The sequence below is a fragment of the Fusarium mangiferae genome, assembly GCF_900044065.1.
Source record: "Fusarium mangiferae strain MRC7560 genome assembly, contig: FMAN_scaffold021, whole genome shotgun sequence".
Taxonomy (NCBI): Eukaryota; Fungi; Ascomycota; class Sordariomycetes; order Hypocreales; family Nectriaceae; genus Fusarium; species Fusarium mangiferae.
Window position 1 is genome coordinate 326,294 of NW_024573941.1, and position 21,171 is coordinate 347,464.

Genomic DNA, 21,171 nt, shown 5'->3' on the forward strand with positions numbered 1-21,171 from the left:
CTAAAATACAAGACGACCTAGAGAGAGTATGTTAAGGCCTGCATAAGCAGCAACAGCCAGTGCAACGATTCCCAGGTATACGTCTCCAGTGTCCGAGACACCGTTCACAGATGGCTGACCGTTTCCTACATCCCGTGGAATGAGATTAAAAGTCTTGGAAATGGATGACCACGCTGTGACTGCCGGCGCCACGATTGTATCCGCCATACCGAAGCAGTACTCAAACGGCAGTCCAGTACTCCATGACAATAAATACGTCAGACCAAGAGAATACACCTCCATGAGCCGGTGACGCCTCCCAGATCCGAAGCATGGCAGCGTGAGCAGAATGAATCGGTAGACTGCGTGGGCAAAAATCCAGTTCTTGGAGGCAGCGGTGAAAACAAAGAGGTCATCGTGTAGCATGATAGTTTTCCACTGCACTTGATACCCCTGCAGAATAATCCAAGCCGAAAGAGAGATACAAGCTGCTTTGCAACTGATGCCACGGAAGGTCCCTCCAGAAGGCGTCCCGACCATCATGAGAATATTGCCGTAAACAGCACAGTTTACGTAAATGGTGAACGCGTGGAGCCATTGTGTTTTGGTTGGTCTGCTAGCGACGATGAACCAGAGGACGGAGCCGAGACCTAGAGGCATTGTGGCCATGGTTTTGGCCATTTCTTTTTTGGTCGAGGTTCGATCAAAGAGGACGATGATGGCGCTGGTGATGTAGACGATGACGAGGAGAAGGCTGGGCTTTGAGATGAGGCAGCGGTAAGCGAGGAAGAGGATTCCGCTGAGGGACGCATTGAAGGGAATGTCGAGATGCGACTCTGATGCCGCGTACACTGATGAAAGACTCATGTTAATGCGCCACTATATCGATGCCGTTAAACGGTTGAGAAAATAGCGGCTTGGAGAGGTCTCCGAAATTGAATGTTGCTTCCCGCCTGCTCCGTGCTCGCTGACCCATAAATACAGGGGTCTGAAAACTCTGATTGGAAATTCAAGCTTAGCATACGAACTCTAGGGTAAGATGCTTTCAGTTTCGTTTATGGTTTATATACACTTTCACTTCAGACTCCAGATAAACGTCGTCAAAATTCCAGCTGCTCTTGGAAAAGGAAATGTATGTTGATACCGATAAAGCGCGTTACACTTTACACCGTGAGAATGCGCTTGTGAGATGAAGACTCTTCATCGTCAGCGATTAATCTAGCCAGTCTTCAAAGTAGATAAGGTTGCTCAAAGGGTCCAATTTTGTGCTGCCGTATCCTGCAAAGTGAAACACGGCATTTTTAGACGGCTGACAAAGTCTCGGCTTTCCGTGGTTGCGGATGCTTGACTGGTAGCCCCGCCAAGTCGCGCATTGACTTCACAGCCTGAACTCGTGCATCTGCATGTTTCAAAAGGTTTTGACCTTTGGCCTCGTTCATTGCTATAGGTGCGATATTAAGTTTAAAAGCCGTCGGCCTTTAACTTGCTGGCTTTTCTAGGGGTTTCCCAGCTTTAAGTTGTTCTCATTCTTATAATCTGTAAAAAACGGACAAGATGGTACCTCCTACCTACCTGGGAGAGCTTGAACTGTACTGGCATTCTCTTCAATCTGCTCGTACTAATTGTAGGCTCGCTTTACGTCTTCTACTGGTGAGTTCTTGCCAATACAGGTCAGTAGAGGACTGTTACTTAACGCAAAGCACAGGTCACATAAGTTTTGGAAGTCAGCTAAGCTCCTACCTCTTTGGACAACTCCTCGTAGTTTTAACGGCACTGATCACCTTGCTGGAGATAGCTCGGCCCACCGTTGTATTTTCGAGCTGACTGTATCGGCTTTCAGAGCCTTCTGACTGCAACGCGTTGGTGCATTGATTGGCCTTGATCTTGGTACTTCTTTGCATGGAGTACCGGTGATTTCATATGGAGAGATACGACTGGAGTCATTGTTATGTACTGGCGATGCAGCGCTATTTGCAATATCGGCCGATCGCTTTGCTAGATGGGCCACTTGAATCAGCCTTCTTTTCTTGCATACTTCTGACCGTTCTACAGGGGATGTATCGGTAGGCTCGACCGTAGAAGGCTCGCAGGGTATTTGCTCGCGAAGGTAAGAATCCAGTATTGATATCGTGTGGCGGCGTCGGAGCGGGCGTCGGAGCGGGCGTCGAATAGCCTGGCTATGTAGTTGTCGGTTGTTGAGGTGACGTGGCAAGATCGGAGCGAATGCGAGGGTCAGTATTCATGGCATGGCGTATTTCAGGCAGCATACAAATACGATACGCAACCTAGTCTCTCATTTTAGATAGAAAAGGCACTTGAACACGTCGCGTCGAAACCATTCAAGAGCAAGATGCATCGCAATAGGAAAGAGCCGGTAAGCTCGCAGGAGATGAAGGCGGGCTGGGGGAGCTTAGGGCTTAATCTAGTACTTGTAGCTGTTCGCAAACGGGCATGGGTAGCGCGTTTAACTTTTTACACAACCTCGAACTGGATGCGTCTGCACTCCGACCTGTTACAATAGTGAAATGACTACAAAAATTGGAGAAGCACGTGTAAAAGATATATACATTCAGCTGAACTGACCAAAGCGACCATTGGCGACAAAAGGGTCCCTCCCTTTGAGAACAGCTTTAGATACGGAAGCTGGTCTTTGTGTGACTGTAGCGCTATCACTCCCCTGTTTCTAGCGCGAGGACTCTTCGATTGGTCACCATACGCAGGTTTGCGCAGGTTTCAAACGATCTGAAGTGCAAGCGACAAGTGCAGAGTAGAACTTTTGAATCATGAGACGAAGCATGTAATCTAACTATTGTGTCTTTGCAGTTTGATGAGGGATTAGTTCATCAAGTGGGCTGGCGTAAGTAGCTTTCTGGGCTGAGAAACCTACGCGACGCAGTAGAGTGGCCATAAAAGTTGCATACCAAAGGTACAGTTTAGGTTTAGGGAGGAGGTGGGAAATAGAGAAGAAAAGTCGCCAAGAAGAGCCAGTATCATAAGAGAGCCCATCATCAAGCCTGGAGGAGGATTCGTAATGGAGGGTCAAATAAGAATATTCAAACAGATCATATGTAATTGACGCCAGACGGAACGTTGCGTCCCTGACATGACGGTATTGCATGTACTCAAAAACCAAGTGCGGAAACATGGTAGGCGATGTTCTCAGTCTCCACTATCAACAAGCGCAATGCGCTGTTTCCAGCTGAGCTCAAAAGGGCGCCTCTATACGGAGTGGATAAATTTAGAAACATCCGCATCATTGACCAGTTTCAAGCATAACTCCAACCCCTGATTTTAGCACCTGTTCCTAGGTGTGGCTTGCATCGCATAAACAATCACTGGGAAAGCAAGGTGCCTGAGTGTTTAATACTAAAGGGTAAATAGATAACTAGAAAGCGTATGATATGTCATTGTGTATTTTTTATTTATTATCTTTCGTGTGATTTACCGAAATGTACCTTTTGGACATGCACAACCAGTTTCAGATCTTTCCGAGCTCGTTGAGACCTGAATTCTGCAATCGGCATTTCTGCGTGGATCGAGACTCAGAATCCTGTATTTTGCGCATTATTATGCTCAGTACACCCTGGCACCGCCTAAGCCTGAAACTCGAGGAACTCTGCCTTCGTATCGCGGACAAATTTCGGTCTACTTAATTGTGAGCATGCCTCCCCACCTTGCGATTAAGTTGCCGCACCTGGTTTGGGTACACGGAGATAACATGCCGTATTATATGGAATAAATTGACATATCGCTCAATATCCTGCTTATTTATTAGAAATTATCTGTATTTAGTGGTGAATGCAATGTCTGCCTCGTACTCCATGGGGACGTGATCGTATGTCATTGCTCTCATCTTAAAATAGGCAAACATTAGGCCAGTAATGAACAATAAGATTGCAGTTAATATGAAACTCTTGGTGGAGGTGCTGGTTATAGGACTCAGGCCTGTCATAGTGCTGTTGTATAGGGATAGATACTCTTGAGTTGAAGCACTTTGATAATTAGATAGAGTGAGCTGAGATGGAAAAAGGCGCAGGCTGTGTGTTGAATCAGCTACTTAAGGGTATCAGTGTCCCTGGGTCTGAATCGTAGAAGGAACGCGGAACAGTCTGAGCATTATAAATGCAAGAGATAGGTAGTAATGCTAGTAAGATAAGATCGTCACGTCATAAACTATAGATGTGATAAGCTGAGGGAATGTATCCCTCAAGTACCTAAAGTGCGCCTTTTAAGTATTTTTATGGAGCTTGATCCAGTTTGACTGGCTTCTAATTAATACGCCACAGATACCAGCTTTATAGAAGCAGAATAAAAAGGCTAGAAGTTCTGATCTGCAGTCTGAAGTATCAGAGGTAACTATATTTAGGGGTAATAGTCACATAACAAGAAGGACTCTTGAGATTAGGTAGCTGATTGGTCGACCTCTCGAAAAGTACCTCTAAGGTGCACTCTGGGATCCTAAGCTATAACGACTAGGAATTATGATCCAAGCTTGGCAGAACTGTCTTAACGAAACATACTGTGTCCAGCAGATCGCGGGAAATCATTGTGCCGTTGATCTAAAAGTCCTAGCCTCGTTGGAAAAGATCTACAGTAGTGGCTTTTGGTCTTTTTAGAACTTTCTAAATTAGCCGATAGGTTGAATCGTAAAAACAGATCCAATATCTTACAATTGGTCAAATGATTCTATTAGCTCAGATCTACAGGGGCCACTCAATTCCATAAGTTTGTACGGTAGCGTTGATTGGCGGGCCACACGAAGCCTTACGACGGCGAAACAGCTAGTAGAGTGTCCCTAGCGCCCACTTCCACTGAAATGTCATTTCTGCCACTATCAGGACCTCGTATTCAGTATTCCGTATAATGTCGTGTTTATGTTGGTCTCGTACCTGACGGTTCATGCGGTAGCAGGAGTACCCCGGTTTGGTCTTATCTTTTATTCTTCCTCACTTTCGTTACTTCTATTATCCGGTTATTTTTCTCGCGATCAAGCTAAGAGGAAGCCACACTACCATTAATTAAACATCACAATGCTAAAAAACCTTCTTGTTGCTTTAGCCATTGTTGCCATGGCTTAGGCTGCTGCGCTGTATTAACGCGACCAATATGCCGTCCTAAGTCCTACTTCTATCCCCGCTGGTTATAACCCTGCTTACCTGAGATCTTCCCTTGAGTCTACTGCTATTTCTGGTAGTTGTCACTCTGCTTACCTGGGATCTTGTCTAACCCCCACCAAGCCAGTAGTCGTCACTGCAGGTGCGTTTCGCAAGGGTGTCAATTTGGTCGCCGCTGTCGGCCTCGTGGCTGTTGTTCTTAAAGCGTACAGCAGTTCTCATCTTGGAGACAGCAGGATGTGATTTGCTATGGCATAAAATACGATTTGCTGGAGAAGCACATAATGCGCCTGGCAAAATGCAAATTCACAGCTTGCCCTTGTTGATTCAGAGGTCAAGCCTTATCCCTTACCCAAGAAGACTTTGTATCATAGTTGCACTAAGTATTTAGCCAGATCAGTCACTATATTACTGCCCACCTAATCCAGATATACATTGGATGCTCTTAAGTCTACTTTGTCTCTCAATTGCGTTTAACTTGCTGGAGCGATGATGCCCTACTGCAATAGGGTTAAGGGGTTAAAAAGAGGCTTTAGCCTTAAGGCCATAAAGGTAAAGAATACCAAAAAAAATTATATATAGGTAAAATATTTATTGCCTTTATTATTACCTAAGATCTTATTTTTAGCTAAAAAGCTATATATTTTAATAATTAACTTAATAGGTATATAAATAAGTAGCTGCCTGCTGTTTATCTATATAGATAATTAAGCTTAAAGTATATAAAATACCTAGATTTAAGCTGCCTTATGCAAGTAAGTCTGTTAACTCATGATAATAGATAATGCCCTATCCATTGGCTTTGATGTGACGCTATACTCTCTAGGCTCGCCCTGACTGTGATGTTTAATACGGTAATATATATAGAACCTATTTACCCTTGTACATAAAGATGTCTGCTTACTCTCTCTTATAATCATTACTGGAAACCAGACCGAAAACTTGTTAAGTTATAACGGGATCCCTGGCGGTCAATCACGATACGTCAAGCTAAGGTAAACTTTATTTCTCTTCTCTGTTCTTGGCTTCTTTAGCATTATTTGGAATATTATCTCTTTCACAATTGAATAACAGTCAGATGTCGTCAGTCCTGGTTTATGGAATGCTTAAGGATCGTGAGACTTCTGCTCCCAGTGACCAATCCGCTTAGCCCACAAAGCTCAGTCCTACGTCCTGCGGTGTGGGATGCCGAGTTTAGCCATAGGGATGAATGCGACCTATAAAGTTAACCTTTAAGCTGTAAATATAGGTAATAAATAAGAATATAGTATTTTTTTTTTTACTTTAATATAAGCTTTTACCTAAAATCTTTTATAATAACTATCATATCTTACTGTAAGCCTTAAGGTATTATAAAGTAAAGAGATTAAAAGGTATATAAAGAGATATAACTTTAGGTTTATATATTTATATATATATATTATAATATAACTTTATTAATATATTAATAGGAAGCTAAATTACTATTTATAATAACTTTAGAAGCCAGAAGGCTTAAAACTATATATATTAATTTTTTATTACTTATAATACTTTTATTAATTAGATAATAAATATACAAAGAAATAGCTTATAGATATTATTTAATCCTTAAATAAAAAGTATTTTAATTAAAATATTAATATTATTTATTATATTAAAACTACCCTTTTTACTTATAATATATTTAAAATAACTTTAATAAGTATTATATATAATATAGTTAATAAGTAAGTGTTGCAAATAAGTAAGCATTACACTTTTCCCTTTTATATTTTACTTTTTATTTAATTAATTAATTCTTAACCACTAAAGATATCTTAATATTTAAATAAAGCTAAAACCCTCTTTACCCTTTAGGCCCTTTAAAATAACCTAAAATTAAGTACCTAATATACTATTAAGATATATAAGATTAATAAATACTATTTATATTACTGCCAGTATAGCATTTAATTATAATATAATTCTATCTTAAATTTATAAAGACTATTTAACTTAAAAGAGTAGATAATAGTTTAATTTATTCTTAATTTAGATTTATAAGGATTTCCCTTATAACTATATTTTATAGAAAAAAAAGCTAATTCCCTATTAGCTAACTATAATATATTACCTATTAGTAAGCGCTAGGCTTATAACTTTATAAAGTAATAATTAAAGCTAAAAATATATTTATTTTAAAAATATAACTATTAAAGAGCTAAATATAAAAATCTAACTATTATTTATAACTAATTTAGGCTTATTTAAAATATAATTATAAAATATAATATTTAATTAAATAATATCTAAAACTTTAATAAAATTGGCTTTATAATAGGCCTTATTATAGCCAGAATAGCTATTATAGGTTTAAAAATATAAAAAAGGCTAAAATTAATATAGCCTAAAAACCAGAAATAGATTACTATAATTTAAGTAATTAATATAAAAGGTTAAGTAATTATACTATTTATTATTAATATAGGCTAATATTACTTTATTAATTAATACTAAAAATATAACCTTTTACTAAATTAGGTTATTATAATAAGCTAAAATAGATAAATAAATAATAAGTTAGGTCTTAAATAGCTAAAGTACTTTAATTAATTTATAATTAATTAATTAATTAATCTTTATTATCTTTTAATTCTTAATAGTTATAAAAGCTATTATTTAACTAATTTTAAGAGATATTATAAAATAAATAAGATTATTATACTTTATATACTAACTTATATATTTTATTTATTCTAGCCTCTTAATATTAAGTACTTTAGGCTATTAAAAAAGGCTTATAGCTAAAAAATAAAGTATTTAATTAAATACTTTATAACTTATATTTTTAAGATTAAGTTCTTTTCTGCCTTTTATACTGTATTTAAAGCTACCTTTATAGAAAGTAATATCTAAAGGGGTTTTAAAGAAGCTAGACTTATTTTTCTTAATTTAAAAACTATAATCTTAAAGCTTAATATATAGTTATAGACCCTAATACCTCTTAAAAGGGCTCTTTAATTATTAATACTATAGGCTTTAAAGACCCTAAAGATAGTAATAAAGGCCTAATTTTAGTCTAAATACCTTAAAAGGTAAATTAAAAGGTATTATAGTAGCTCCCTAAAGTCTATTATTAAAGCTTTAAAGTTAACTATTAAAGTAATAAAGGTAATTATATATAAGGTTATCTTATTAAGGGCTAAACTTTATAATCTTTAAGATATAAATAAGATATTAAGCCAGTACTATAAAATAAAAAGGACTAAATTATAAAAAGGGGGAACTATAATTATATAGAAAGTATTATAAGTAATTAATTAGATAGATATTAATATATAAATAGTAGCTAAATTATTAAGAAGTAATAGTTAAGAAAGGTTAAAGTAATTAAGTAGTTAATATTATAGTATATATAGTAAAAGTAGGTATAATATAAAGACTTATTAAATAGTTTTTAAGTTATTTAGGGAAGAATTTAGTAAGTAAAAGTAAGCCTTTTTAAACTATAGCTTAAGCTTTTAAGCTATAGGTTAAAAAGGCTAAAGAAAGTATAATACTTACTTATCTATAACGCTTACTTATTAACTACATTATATTATAGTAAAAAGGTTAAAATATTAAAGGTTTTATTATTTAAGTTATTTAGGCTAGCTAGAAAAGTTAAAGTATTAATACTTTTATTAAAGTAAATTATATTTAAGTAACTAAAAGCTTTAATAGTAAAAAGAATATAAGCTAATTAAGATTATAAGATTAATATATAATAATTTTTTAAATATAATAGAATGCTAAGTTTAGAAATAGAGTGTATACCATTAAGAGTTAAAGTACTTATATTAAGGAGCATTTTATTTCTAACCACTCCTCTGTATTGTAACTTTACTCTTGCATATAATCTTCAATGGTCCCCAGGACTGAGTATGATGATTCTACAATTTATTAGACACAAATTACATCAACTGCAACGACGCTGAGATCACTCCGTTGCGCGAGACTGCCAACTGCACACGGTGGTTCATGGGATATTTGATTGCGCGTCAGTTGACCCTAAGCAGGATGGATGACGATGGAGAAAATGTACCGCTATAACCATTTTCTCAAAGAGGATTGCAGCGGTTACACTCCGGGGACGTTCTAATGCCACGAGACCATCAACAACTTGTATGGTTATGATGCAACAACATTGTCTAAAACAAGTAGCCGTGCAGCCCAGCCAACCGACGTCAGTACAGATGGAACACGTGGAGTGACAAAAGATTAAACATGCTTGAATTCCGCGTTCGGGAACTGCTGTCCCTCCAGTGGATATTGCGGCGATCCACCGTCCTACTGTGGCGGTGGATGCCAGTCAAAGATTGGTAAGTGTGATGCAGGGAGCGAAAAGATCAGCCCTGATTGGACCCGCGGCAGAGACTATGGGTACACGGGTGAAGGGTCACAGTTTGGGAATTGTTGCTCGTATTACGGTTACTGCGGAAAGGCAACAGATAATTGTGCAAAGGGATGCCGAAAGCAGTATGGCACGTGTACTTAGACGTTTAACTTTGGCTCGGATTACTCTTCCGTGCTCCAAGAGGCTACGGGTCCTAAAGCCTCCACTGCTTACCTTAGTCTACATAGACGTCTTGCTCCTGCCAAGGCAAAATGCCTGTCTCCAGTGTGACAACAAGACATTATCACAGTGATGTCAGGCTCGCAGATCACATATCACTCATTCATTTCGTTTCCGCCCCGCTGCTACGAACCACTCCATGCCTTGTTGCCTACACACCTATCTCCATGATTTCAATGAGGGCAACCGTGCGCTAATAGCAGGACTTCCGAACTGCCCCTCCAGAAGCATGTCTTTAGACTAGTGAACCTTGAGACTCAGCCATGATGCAGCTTGCAGATCCCGATGCTTACCCACTCATGATTACATGGTCAATTAAACCATCGAGTGCTTTGTGTTGCTCCGTGCCCGTTGTAGACGAGCAAGAAAGCTCACCTTTGTCAATCAACAGTGTCAATGGCCGTGGGATATGATAGGAGTGGGCTGATAGGCTATTGTATCTGCGGGGCACGTGGAAAAACTTGGCCGGCCCGGATAAACATTCCAGTCGCTCTTGTGAGCAAAACAATTGAAAGTGGAAACGTAACCAACCATAACTCAACGACTTCATCACCCCCCACTCGCTAGCGATATCCATTATCTCTTCTCATCACACTTTACAATGGCTCGAGGTGTACGCAATAAGGCCCAGCTGGGGACTACTATCGAACTGCAACAGGTCCTCGGACTGTCCCATTAACCGACCCTCAAGGTCGTCGACTTCGATGGCCGATAGATATTTGGGACATTCATGTTTACTCAAGGGATGCTGAATCGGTCATCTTTGTGCCTAGTTCCCGATTCTGGGTCGAAAATCAGGCCGACGACCTGGATGCTTTGTGGCGAGAGGATACAGAGGCTCTCGACTGCTTCAAAACTTCATACGCTTATAACATGATTGACCAGGATCATCCAAGAATTGTACCGTGGTCATCAAGATTTATCATCCCCATGGCCTCTGCTTACTGTATGTACCAGTGTTATCGGTCAAGATGCATGGACGGGCCTTCCTATCCTCAAGAAGCCGTCGTATAGCTCACTTTGGACGTTTATCCAGAACTATGGCTCTCAGGTGTACACGGCTCAAGCAGACACTGCATCTCCCACGTCCTGAATCAAGCCCGAGTTCGGACCTCTGGCCTACCAGTGGAGCTTGCAACTATTATCAGGCCTCTCATTAATCCACTCTCGCGGTATCGCTGACGGAGAGCTCATCGAGACAAACTGCTGAGTGATTGCAGGCTCTCTATCGATGGGGCTAGCAAGGTTCCTCGGTTCTGACTTTACCGACCCAGGCAATGGTTAGAATTTCCCCGGCTCTTTCTTCAGCGGCATCGAGTTTTCGCCAGAATACCTCCCTCTTTCGCGCTCAGTGCGAGTACCAACGCTCAAAACCGATATGTTCATGTTTGGTAGATTAGTTGATCAGATCATGACCTCTGAACTACCAGGTGATGGAATGGGGAGAGATTGGGGCGAAACTGAACGCTTGATGACCGAGGAGGACTGGATGCCTGATCTTGAAGATGTATTCATGCGAAGGATTCTTCATAAATGCTGGAAGTTTGACTGTGAGGATATTGAAGAGCTTCAAAGTGATGTACATGCGTTTGTTGAAGGACAAGGGTGGAATATCAGAGGTGATGAGCTTGAGGGTTTCGACGTTGATAGTATCCATCGCCAACTCGAAGCCAATTTTGTTCCGGAAGATAAGGAGTAGACATCAGTTGGGTGTTACTTGTAGAACATCTTAATATGAGTTATGTGGCCCAAAAAAGGGCTGAGCATTAGTATTTGATAGAAGAGGACAGACAAAAATGTGTGTTACTCAGTCGCAACATAATGTAATCATCCAAGTCCATCACCAGCCGCCAGGATATCCTTGACCTCCTCAAGTTTGGCTAGAGATAGGGACGACCGAATCACAGCAAAAATATGACCAAAGCTGACCACGCTCCTCTCGGCTATGGCTATTCTTTTAGCCGTCTTCAAAACTTTTCCCATACGGCTCTCCTTAGGCTCAAGCTGCGCCAAGATTCGACAAGCATCATTGAGACGCTGTTCCGAGATCGGCACAGTGAGTTCTGGTAGTTCTGTAACGAGATATGTCTTCCACACTTCTAGTATTGGGTTACCCGAAGATGTGTTACACGCGATAACACCATCGATCTCGCCTTCACAAGCTGTTCCTAGCTCAATTGCATCGTTGCATGTCACCAACACAACGCTAGGATAAAGCGAAAAGTGTCTGGCCAGTTCTAAGCCATGTTATTTAGCAACTTGTGTTATTGATTAATTATAGTATTAGGGTACTTACCTCTAGCCTGTTGTTGGCTATTGTGAATTTCGTGCTGGTCTATATGTAGAAGTCCACCCCATCTGAGCGATTCGTTCGAAGCCTCTAAAAGTCGTTGGCCATCCTCTGTAAGGCTCAGGGAAACTAGTGGTCTTTTCAATTTGGTAGAGATATCTGTATGTTTGTGTTAAGGATCTGGTCCGCTCTGTGACTGCTGTTACTGAGAGGCCCCAACTTACTGTTCGCCACTATTCTTGTCAAGATTTTCGACCCTTGCAATACAAGTACCAGACCAGAACCTCTCGTTTGACGCCGGGCGAGTTTCGTCTGCATTTCTTCTTCTTCTTCTTCGAAATACCCTTGTAAGAGTGTATACCAACGAGATTCATCGGGGCACGACATGGCCACTGGCCCCCACCGATGCTGGTGATCCCAGACAGGCTGGCGCAGCTCGCTAACCAGAATATTGACTGCATAGATCATCGAGGATATTAGGTATCCTGGTAGATAACCTCGACATATTAAAAGAAAATGCTCCATGTAGCCTCCAGCTTCTGAATCAGGCTCCCCGCCGGGTTCCATGCCCGATATCTGGGGCCAAATCTTCTTTTCTGTGTCATTATCTGAATTGTGAAAGCTATGGAGCCATCCCGGAAAGCGATGATTAAGGTAATTGGTCGAAGATTTTAGGTCTATGACCACATTCTCGTGGGTGTGCCTCTGTCGACATTGTTAGTCTTGGATATGAGCAATGGGAACACAACATGCTTGCCACGCCCTCCCCGCCATTGACAGATTCGTGTCTTCCATTGTGACCTGTCCTGTGATCTGGGTAAGAAGCTCTACCGGTCCTTTGTAGTTCCAAACGCTGAAAGGCATAGCTGAGAGGTGGAGGAATTGACGGCTTCTTTGTGAAATGGCAGTACAAATCTCCCTTTGCTTTTCCTTGGGAATAATGCTCAAAGGGACAATGCCTATGTCCTCGGTCGTAATATCTCGCAAGCCATTATATTCCCGTATGTGTCGACTCGTTAAAACGAGTCGATTGCCTGGGCTCTCTCCACTTCCCAGCACAGAAATGATTTCCTCTACAAGCAGCCGAAAGACGCTGCTTCCGTCGCAACGACTAGCATATTCACCAGCCCTTTTCACCCGGAAACATTGCTCGTACGGTTCGTTGAGGGGGGGGATTAGGCGCTTCTCGTAAATGATTCTTCCGGGCTTAAAGAATACCCATATATGAGAATACGGTATTTGTATGCCCTGATATTCTTTTCCAAAAAGCTTTCTGGCACCGGGGAAAACATGGTCGATAAATTTGTCGAGTGCCTCCAAAGTCTTGATGGCAGATATCGATAGCGTTGATGGAGTATTCTTCTTGATATCCACGATTTCGAAGAACAAGTCTCGGTAGCGTTCGTGGTTAATCACAATCTTTCGAGTTTGAATTTGGTACCCGTAGAAATCATCTTCCGAAGATGAATCAGACTTATCCCGATGAGTAAATCTTGAGTTCCGTAGACCCTTTGTTTTGCCCAAGTCCCAAAGTTCTCTTGGTATGATTTCTGAAGCATTAAAGAACACTAGATGATCGGTGACTTTCGTTCCCGACCTAGAAAACACCCTTTGATGCCGAATATAAGATCTTAGCATTTTCTCCGTGTCTACATTTGTCCATGTCGTCCAATCTTTGTCTGGCACCTCTAATAGCTCAATTTTGTGACGCAATTCGTGGTCCCATCGGGTTGTCTGCCGAATAAAAGGCAAAATATCTCTCTCCCTCGGAGAATTAAACGACCTTATGCTAGATGGTATGTCATCCTGTACAATTTCCGACAGCTCTGCTGACAAAACTTGCGTCAGCTAAAGGCATATCTTTAGTTAAAGCCGAGTGACCTACCTACTGATTCAAGTCTTGGCGTTACTTTCTTGCCAGATGATTGTCCCTTGTCAATTTTACGAAGAACTTGCTGGAATATGTCAAAGTTTGACTGGCCGCTTATGTTTGCCATGTTGGGCGTCACATCAGCCGTATTTTGGTCGAAGCTCAAGTGATGATCCTGATAGCGACGGTTTTCGAAGACCAGAAAGCGGTTTTATTCTATCGACAGGGAGAGTTCGGGCTTCAAATACTTATTATGTACTATCACCAATCGACGTGTTTTAATTTGATTGGCTTTCCACGTTATCCTTTGCAGCTGGTGTGACAAATTTGTTGCTGACTGCATAATACCGCAATAAACCGAATCTTGGACCCCGCACCTGTGTCAAGCGGCTGCTCCTTGATAATACAGTCTTGCGAAGTCTCATGACTGAACTGAAAATTTCTTGTCAGTATTATTGTGTGTGAATGAAGGCTTATTAGATACCTACGCTTAATCTAGAGTATTCGCTGCGCACAATATGACTTCCTTAGCCTCAACTAATCCCTATGGACCCGGGCCTTCACAAGCCGTTCCCAACACGAGCCTACCAGGGAAATACCCCTCAAAATCACAAGACAAACTTAGAGAAAAGGTTTTACAAATTGTAAAGTCTCTAAGGACTGCTCTTCCTGCTGGCGACGAAACTTTTAGCTTCGACAACGAGAATTCGACCACAACACCGAGGTTTGGCGACCTATCGCAATACAACGTCGTTGACATATATGAAAAATATCTATGGGAAACCGAGGTGAATCGGATTCTTTCCCGCTTAAACAATCCTCAACAGCCCCTAGAATCGGCTCTCAGTCGCGAACTCGCCTCAAGTATCAACAGTACAGGATTCACTTGGCTAGAAAGGCTTTCCGACCAGTTACTCTGTGCACTGTCTATATACGGGCTGGACGATAATCTGATGGTCGCCTCCGAATCACAGAGGCGGATATCAGATAGAGGGTTCATCATTGGGCGAAGCTTTGAAAGGCTTGAGAGAAGGCTCGGTTCAGTGCCAGAGATCATACGCAAAGGTGGTATACGAGAGCGCCACGCAGTTCGACGAGATATCGAAGTGAATGAGCAGTACATGCTTCGCGATGGGGTTGTCGGTGTGACAGATAGTGAGGCGCCGATCTACTACCACCTTGTTGACTATGTTACCGAAACTCTGGCGCGGCTACTGTGCGACGACTTTACCTCAGATGAGGTTGATTGGGTCAGCATAGTCGTCACAGTACTTGCCAAATATTCAACAAAGCTGAAGGTTCTTTCCAGTGAACTGCCAAAATATGGCGTTGAGGCTCTAGATAGACACTCCCACATTCGACAGGACTTGGGGTACTATCCGGTCACCGCAGCTGAGAACCCGTCTGAAATTAGTCTTGATGTGACAGCAGGGTTTCTAGATCGAGACAACAATTCAAATCCGACGCGAGGTCCTGGGGACCGCTACATTGCAACTTATAGTTCAGATATGAGTGCGATATCGAACTGGATATTCCGCCTTCTGTGGCATATTTTCAGCGACTTGAATATTCGAAACACTCGAAGTAGACAGACAGATGAGTTCGAAGTCTCTGCTGTTGTTTTTTCAGCAGGATCGCGAGGCATTCCCACCATTACCTTTCAGAATCGGCTGGGACACATCTCAGGTTCCTCATCTGGTGTAGCAGTTGGGATGTTTCGCCGTGCTTTTGGTCTCCTACGAAACACTGCTTTCGATATCCAGAACAGCTCGAGCCAGGCAATTGCATCAAGGAGAGTCCTATCACAGTTGTCTATCCAAAGAGGGGCTTCTTTCTCCGTCGAACTGAAAACCATGGCTGAAGTAATGAGTGTTATGGTCATTTCATCGTGTATGGATCCGTCTGCGATGGATGACATGGTGCGGCTTTGTGCTTCGTTACGGGTTTCACACATTCTTACCAGGATTTACGATTCAGTCCAAGGTTTTAAGGGCTTTGTAAGTCTGTACAACACTCTTTCACGGAAAGATCTTACGTCACTGCGAAGGAGCCTTCCACTGTCTGATTACTTCGACTCAACCGGGAACTACCGACTTCCTTCTCAACTGAGGCAGGTTGAGAGAAATCCTCGACAACATGACTTGGAAGCCATTAGAGCAGTTGAAGAACAGATCCCAGCATCAAAACGTAAAAGGGTCTCGGACTCGGCCAGTAAATGGGCAATCGAAGAGCACGCTGTTAGCGTAAGCTGTCTACCGTATACCCTTTCGATACTGGTGGGATGTGCCATACTTGTTCTTGGTGGACTTATGGCTGGCTTTTTCGTCGGTTCGCGTATCGACGGCGTGGATCCTTTTAATATCACCATGTTTGCTTGGATCGTGGCAGCGTTTATCATCCTGGTTTCAAAGAGCATTCGTGTTGGCGAATGGACTTGGAGAGACTTTTTGAAGAGTCGCGTCACTTGTCGAACTGTAAGCGAGCTGGCAAATGTCACAAACTTGCCCGAGCAAAACATCATAATGCATCTCCTATCATCCGAGAGGGAAACTCCATTGGTTTTTAGAGGGCCTTATAACAACGTATTTTCCAATACCGGAGCTGAAGGATTCTCTGTGGATGTTAAGCCGACCGTCGGCACGCTCTTCGCCAGCGGTTTAATTGTTTTGGAGGTTCTGGTGGAGAGTGGCTCGGCGCTTGTTTGCCTTGATCTACGACCTGTGGTAACTACAATCGACAGTGACACTGAAGGAAACAGTCATAATCCGAGTATACGCGGTTACCAGGTAGTTGATAGATTAGGGAAACAGCGGATGGTGCACAGGCAGCGCAAGCCGTGCCGAGTACTGGCTTGCAAGGATCCGCCTATTCAGGACGAAACGGAGAAGGATATCTTGTTTCGAAAACAGGTGCTTCACTGGGAGAAGATTATTGGTGTCTATAATAGGCTAACTCAAACTGTAAGATAGGGTTCGTGACATTTTAGCACCCAGTGGCCAATAGGATTGACTACAACGATTTTACACTTTATCATGCATAAACTTTATCAACTCCAACGACGCTTATATCATTCTGTTGCTGACCTTTTTATTGCGCAGGAAACATCAACCCAAAATGGCTGACATTACAGTCAGGCTCCGTCACCTGCGGCGTTCCATTGAACGCTTGATGGCCATCGCAGGCACTCCAGGTGTGGCTATCGGTGTAATGGCCAGGGACAATCCGATATTCTGATGATTATGGCTTTCGTGACGTCGAAAAGAAACTCGCTGTCACTGAAGATACAATCTTCCCGATTTGTTCTTTGACCAAAGCCATCACCGCCGCAGGACTTGGTCTCTTTGTTGAGGAGGATCGAGTATCATGGGATAGCCTCATCAAGGGCATCCTGCCGGATTTCTGCTCCGTGAATCCTATGCTTCATATCAAAACTACCATAACGGACATTTTTTGCCATCGTACTGGGATGGGCTGGGGTGACAATGTAATTCTTGGAACTGCGGGTAACATTCTTCTCAGGTCTGAAGACGTTATGAGATACATCAACAACAGACCTCTCATACGTCCATTCCATGCTCAGTTTGGATACAACAACCTCCAATACGAATTAGCTGGCTCTATCATTGAACGAGTCAGTAGACAGTCCTACTCTGACCTCATGCAAAGCCGCCTTCTGAACCCTCTTGGAATGGAACGGACCGCTTTCCAGACGCCGTCAAAAAGTGTCGATGGTGTATCCATATGCTACAACGCTCTCGACGATGCATCCGGGGTCCCTATCGACTTTCTTAAGATGGGCGATGATGGGTACAGCGCCGCTAGCGGTGGGGCACGTTCGTCAGTCAAAGATCTGCTCAAACTATACAGCAGCTTTATCAAATGCTTCAATTATCAGGCCAGTGGAAACTCTAGCCCTGAAATTGGCTCGCCCCTCAAACAGCTAAGCCATATAGTGTCTGCAAAGATTCCATTTGACCAGCCATCGCAGCACGAGGCCTCGTATGCATTTGGATGGGGAAGAGTTTAGCTGCCAGGCCGCTTGGGACGGATCGGCCTCAACTCAGCATTACTCCCTCAAGTTATGCCTACAATTGGTAGAGGTACCTCCGGTCTCGTTCTGTTCCATCAGGGAAGCCTTCCTGGATCACTCACCTTTGTGGGCCTTTTGCCCGAGACGGAGACTGTGATCGTTGTCCTTACCAACTAACTGGCTCTTAATGATGCAGCGGACTGGGTCGGTCAGCTGATCATTGAAGAGGTTGTCAACGTACCTTCAGAGCTCAGAACCGATTTTATTGGGCTAGAAGAAGCGGCAATTACTGAGAATCTCAAATGGTCCCCCCGAGTGTTGGACGAACTGGAGAAGGGTATGAAAGCGGGAACATCGCCAAGACCACTGACCGAGTACGTCGGCACCTGCTGGGATGACTTGCACATATCTAAGGTTGAAGTCAAACTTGTTGGAGATAGGTTATATTGGCTTATACAAGGTCTCGAAACAGAAAAGTTTGAATTGTGTCACCATCATGATAATTCCTTTACGTGGCTCCGGCCTCGAGATTAACTGGCGAGCAGAGGTCGATGGGTCGGTAACGACCAAGGCACAACGTTCTGGAAGGTAAAATTCGAGGCATATTACTATTGCTTGAGATAAGATCCTTATGATCGTCCTAAATCACCGCATAATATTTCAGTTGTTTACTAGTACAGCGTAGACCATCTCTACACTTCTGTGACCTAGCCTACTCGAACAAAGAAAACTCCACCAGGCGTGTGCGAGAACCTTCTTGCGGCTTTACAGCAATCCTCCAGGTCCCCGCTGAGGCAGCCGACCAAGACGCCTTGGTGATACCATTCGCGACTGGCTTTCCATAGTCAGCTCCACTGACATCTTTCCAACCATCGTCATTAATCTGAACACGATAGCTAGCAGGAACATTAAAGCCCTGTTCAACGTTCTCATAAAAAGCGATTTCTGCCCGCTTTGCTTGTTGATCTGATCCAAAGTCGATGCTAACCCATTGCTCATCGGTATTTCCCTCCGGTGTATCAAAGCCGTTGACAATAGTTGCTTCAGGCCAAAACCAGATACGTCCGTCGAAAACATCATGTACACGCTGTTGATCGGCGTCTGGGATGGAAGAGCTGACTTTCGGAGAAGACGAGTCTGCTTGAAGCTGGACGGATTTGGCGATGGGTCTGTAAACAGGAACTATCTCGCGCTCAAGTTTGATCTCGAGGCGTTCGAGTTTGTCCGATGACCCTACATCTTGTCCATCAACCTGTACCTTCAGGCCAGCCTCACCATACTTGTTGCCCATCTTGTCCCATTGAACAGTAACGTTGCGGCCGTGATAAAGAACATTCTCAGCACGGAAGTATGAGATTTCTTCTGTATCGACAAGAGGATGGACTTCAAGCACGTCATCCTGACGAGGCCTGATTCCGACAAAACCCGACAAGATCAAGTCGATATATCCAGAATGGAAGTAGTGGTGCGAGCGGCCTAGTCCAACGATAGGATAGCCAGTATCGGGATCGTAGTTCTCCTCGAGATCGAGGGTACCATAATCCTTATTGTAATGCTGAGTTGCATACTGCTTCAAGAGACTGATGTAGTTCTTGACGCTAACCGCTTTAGCTGAGGTGGGATAATGATCCAGGATATTACCTAAAGCCGTAAGAACCTGCGTAGTTTGGTAAGGCCAACTTGGACCATTCCAATGACACTCCACGTGATCACCTTCGTAGCGCCAGACTTGCATGTAATGCTCATACGAGGGTTCTACCGTACGCAGGCCAAAAGGTCCTGCGAGACGTTCTGGGTCGATGATATGTTCCAATGCCTTGGAATACTCCTCGCTGTCATCCGGTACATCGTGGGTCCATGGGACCATACCAGCCAGCTCTCTTCCGCGAATGGGAGCCCAATACTTGACAAACTCGTTGTCAACGTAGTAGCGATCGATGAAGTGGTTGAAGGTCGAGTTCCAAAGATCATCCTGCATACGTTTCTTGAGCGCAGCGGCACGATCGTTGTATTTATCGACAACTGCCTGATCCCCTTTGATCTTGGCGATGTTGGCGATCGCTCGAGCATTGGCGATCTGGTAGCTGTTGAAAGTTGGCCTAAAGGTCTCTCCACCTGTAAAACCATCCCTGCCTCCAGATGCATCGATGCTACCAATAGTGTATTCAGTAGCATCCTGTAGGGGAGCGATCCAGAAGAGACCCTTGGATTCGTCAAAGCGTTCTTTGATCCAAGCTTCGTAGTTGTCTTGCATACTCTGCAAAAGTGACAAGGATAACTCAGGATCGCCATCAACAAGATAGTTGTTCCAGACACCTGCCGCCATAGCCTCGGTATACTGCCGAGGATTGCTGTTTTTGCTGTACATGAACTTTGCATAATCCTGCTTATAGCGCGGATCACGACACCATCGACCCTCATTCAGATGGAAGATGGAGGCATCGTTGAGGGAGGCCCAATCTTTGTTCTGCCAGCTGACATTGTCGAGGAATTCAGTTGAGATAAACCCATTTGAGCCCACATTGCGCTGGTGGGTACGGAAGATCTTCCAGCGGTAGTAGTAGACATCGGTGATAGATTTGTCGCTGCATTCAAAGATAGGAACTCTGTCACGATACCAGTCCGTGTCATTGCCAAAATGCTGCTCCAGAATGTTTGTGTTTTGGGCACAAGTCAAAAGAGCGAAAAGTGGCATCAAAGCCGAGGTACCAATGAGGGTCTTCATAATTAGTGTTGATAGTCAGATGAATGAATGTTCCAGATTGATGAGCTTGAACTGGTTGGTAATTATATTGCTTCGACCGAGATTCTCAGCCTTCCTATATATAGTCTTTCGTAAGAACTGTCGCAATTGTGATGAAGTCATGCTTGAAGTACCCTGGCAGTGCTTTGACATACCGATCGGCCCTCGTATCCTGTAATTTACACAGCGATACCCCACACAGGTAGGCGCACCAGTGATCAAGAGACTCTTCGAGTTCCTGCAGTGATCACCGGAGATCTTTCCATAAAAGTATGGGGAAGCACGGCCTTCAAATCTTAGTGTGCTCTTTCCGCGGGATAAATGCGTCACGGAGACAGCAAACCTGCCTATTTCAGAATAGTTTCTGGTATCGGCGTATGCCGTAAAATAACTCTAAATTTTTAAGGTTAACAAAATTGTACGGTGGGATGCCCGGTGGGCTACCGGTGGAACAACACGATGTGGTGAATAGCTACACCGCGAAAGGGAGAGTCAGTCAGACTTGTCAAATGTAGATCGACGGGCTTCCTTTGTTGGATTAGTCGGCTTGACCCCACATTCAAAAGGTA

General features: G+C 43.0%; 6 protein-coding genes across 6 annotated transcripts; 3 read left to right on the top strand and 3 right to left on the bottom strand.

Annotated features, from left to right (window-relative positions):
* FMAN_09644 (uncharacterized protein) lies at positions 1 to 846 on the bottom strand (the record flags this gene model as incomplete). The annotated part of the gene is made up of 1 exon (XM_041825472.1): positions 1 to 846. The coding sequence occupies one exon, from the start codon at positions 844 to 846 to the stop codon at positions 1 to 3; it is 846 nt and encodes a 281-aa protein (XP_041690850.1).
* A 9,424-nt stretch (positions 847 to 10,270) lies between these two features.
* Positions 10,271 to 11,368, top strand: FMAN_09643 (uncharacterized protein; the record flags this gene model as incomplete). Its single annotated transcript, XM_041825473.1, has 4 exons — positions 10,271 to 10,280; positions 10,328 to 10,574; positions 10,627 to 10,720; positions 10,955 to 11,368. The coding sequence occupies 4 exons, from the start codon at positions 10,271 to 10,273 to the stop codon at positions 11,366 to 11,368; spliced, it is 765 nt and encodes a 254-aa protein (XP_041690851.1).
* A 128-nt stretch (positions 11,369 to 11,496) lies between these two features.
* On the bottom strand, positions 11,497 to 13,956 carry FMAN_09642 (uncharacterized protein; the record flags this gene model as incomplete). The annotated part of the gene is made up of 5 exons (XM_041825474.1): positions 11,497 to 11,906; positions 11,966 to 12,118; positions 12,184 to 12,664; positions 12,713 to 13,785; positions 13,845 to 13,956. 5 exons carry the CDS (start codon positions 13,954 to 13,956, stop codon positions 11,497 to 11,499), a joined length of 2,229 nt encoding a protein of 742 aa, XP_041690852.1.
* Positions 13,957 to 14,347: 391 nt separating this feature from the next.
* Positions 14,348 to 16,798, top strand: FMAN_09641 (uncharacterized protein; the record flags this gene model as incomplete). Its single annotated transcript, XM_041825475.1, has 1 exon — positions 14,348 to 16,798. One exon carries the CDS (start codon positions 14,348 to 14,350, stop codon positions 16,796 to 16,798), a length of 2,451 nt encoding a protein of 816 aa, XP_041690853.1.
* A 145-nt stretch (positions 16,799 to 16,943) lies between these two features.
* FMAN_09640 (uncharacterized protein) lies at positions 16,944 to 18,036 on the top strand (the record flags this gene model as incomplete). The annotated part of the gene is made up of 3 exons (XM_041825476.1): positions 16,944 to 17,033; positions 17,092 to 17,828; positions 17,928 to 18,036. 3 exons carry the CDS (start codon positions 16,944 to 16,946, stop codon positions 18,034 to 18,036), a joined length of 936 nt encoding a protein of 311 aa, XP_041690854.1.
* Positions 18,037 to 18,571: 535 nt separating this feature from the next.
* On the bottom strand, positions 18,572 to 20,584 carry FMAN_09639 (uncharacterized protein; the record flags this gene model as incomplete). Its single annotated transcript, XM_041825478.1, has 1 exon — positions 18,572 to 20,584. The coding sequence occupies one exon, from the start codon at positions 20,582 to 20,584 to the stop codon at positions 18,572 to 18,574; it is 2,013 nt and encodes a 670-aa protein (XP_041690855.1).
* Positions 20,585 to 21,171: the final 587 nt, after the last annotated feature.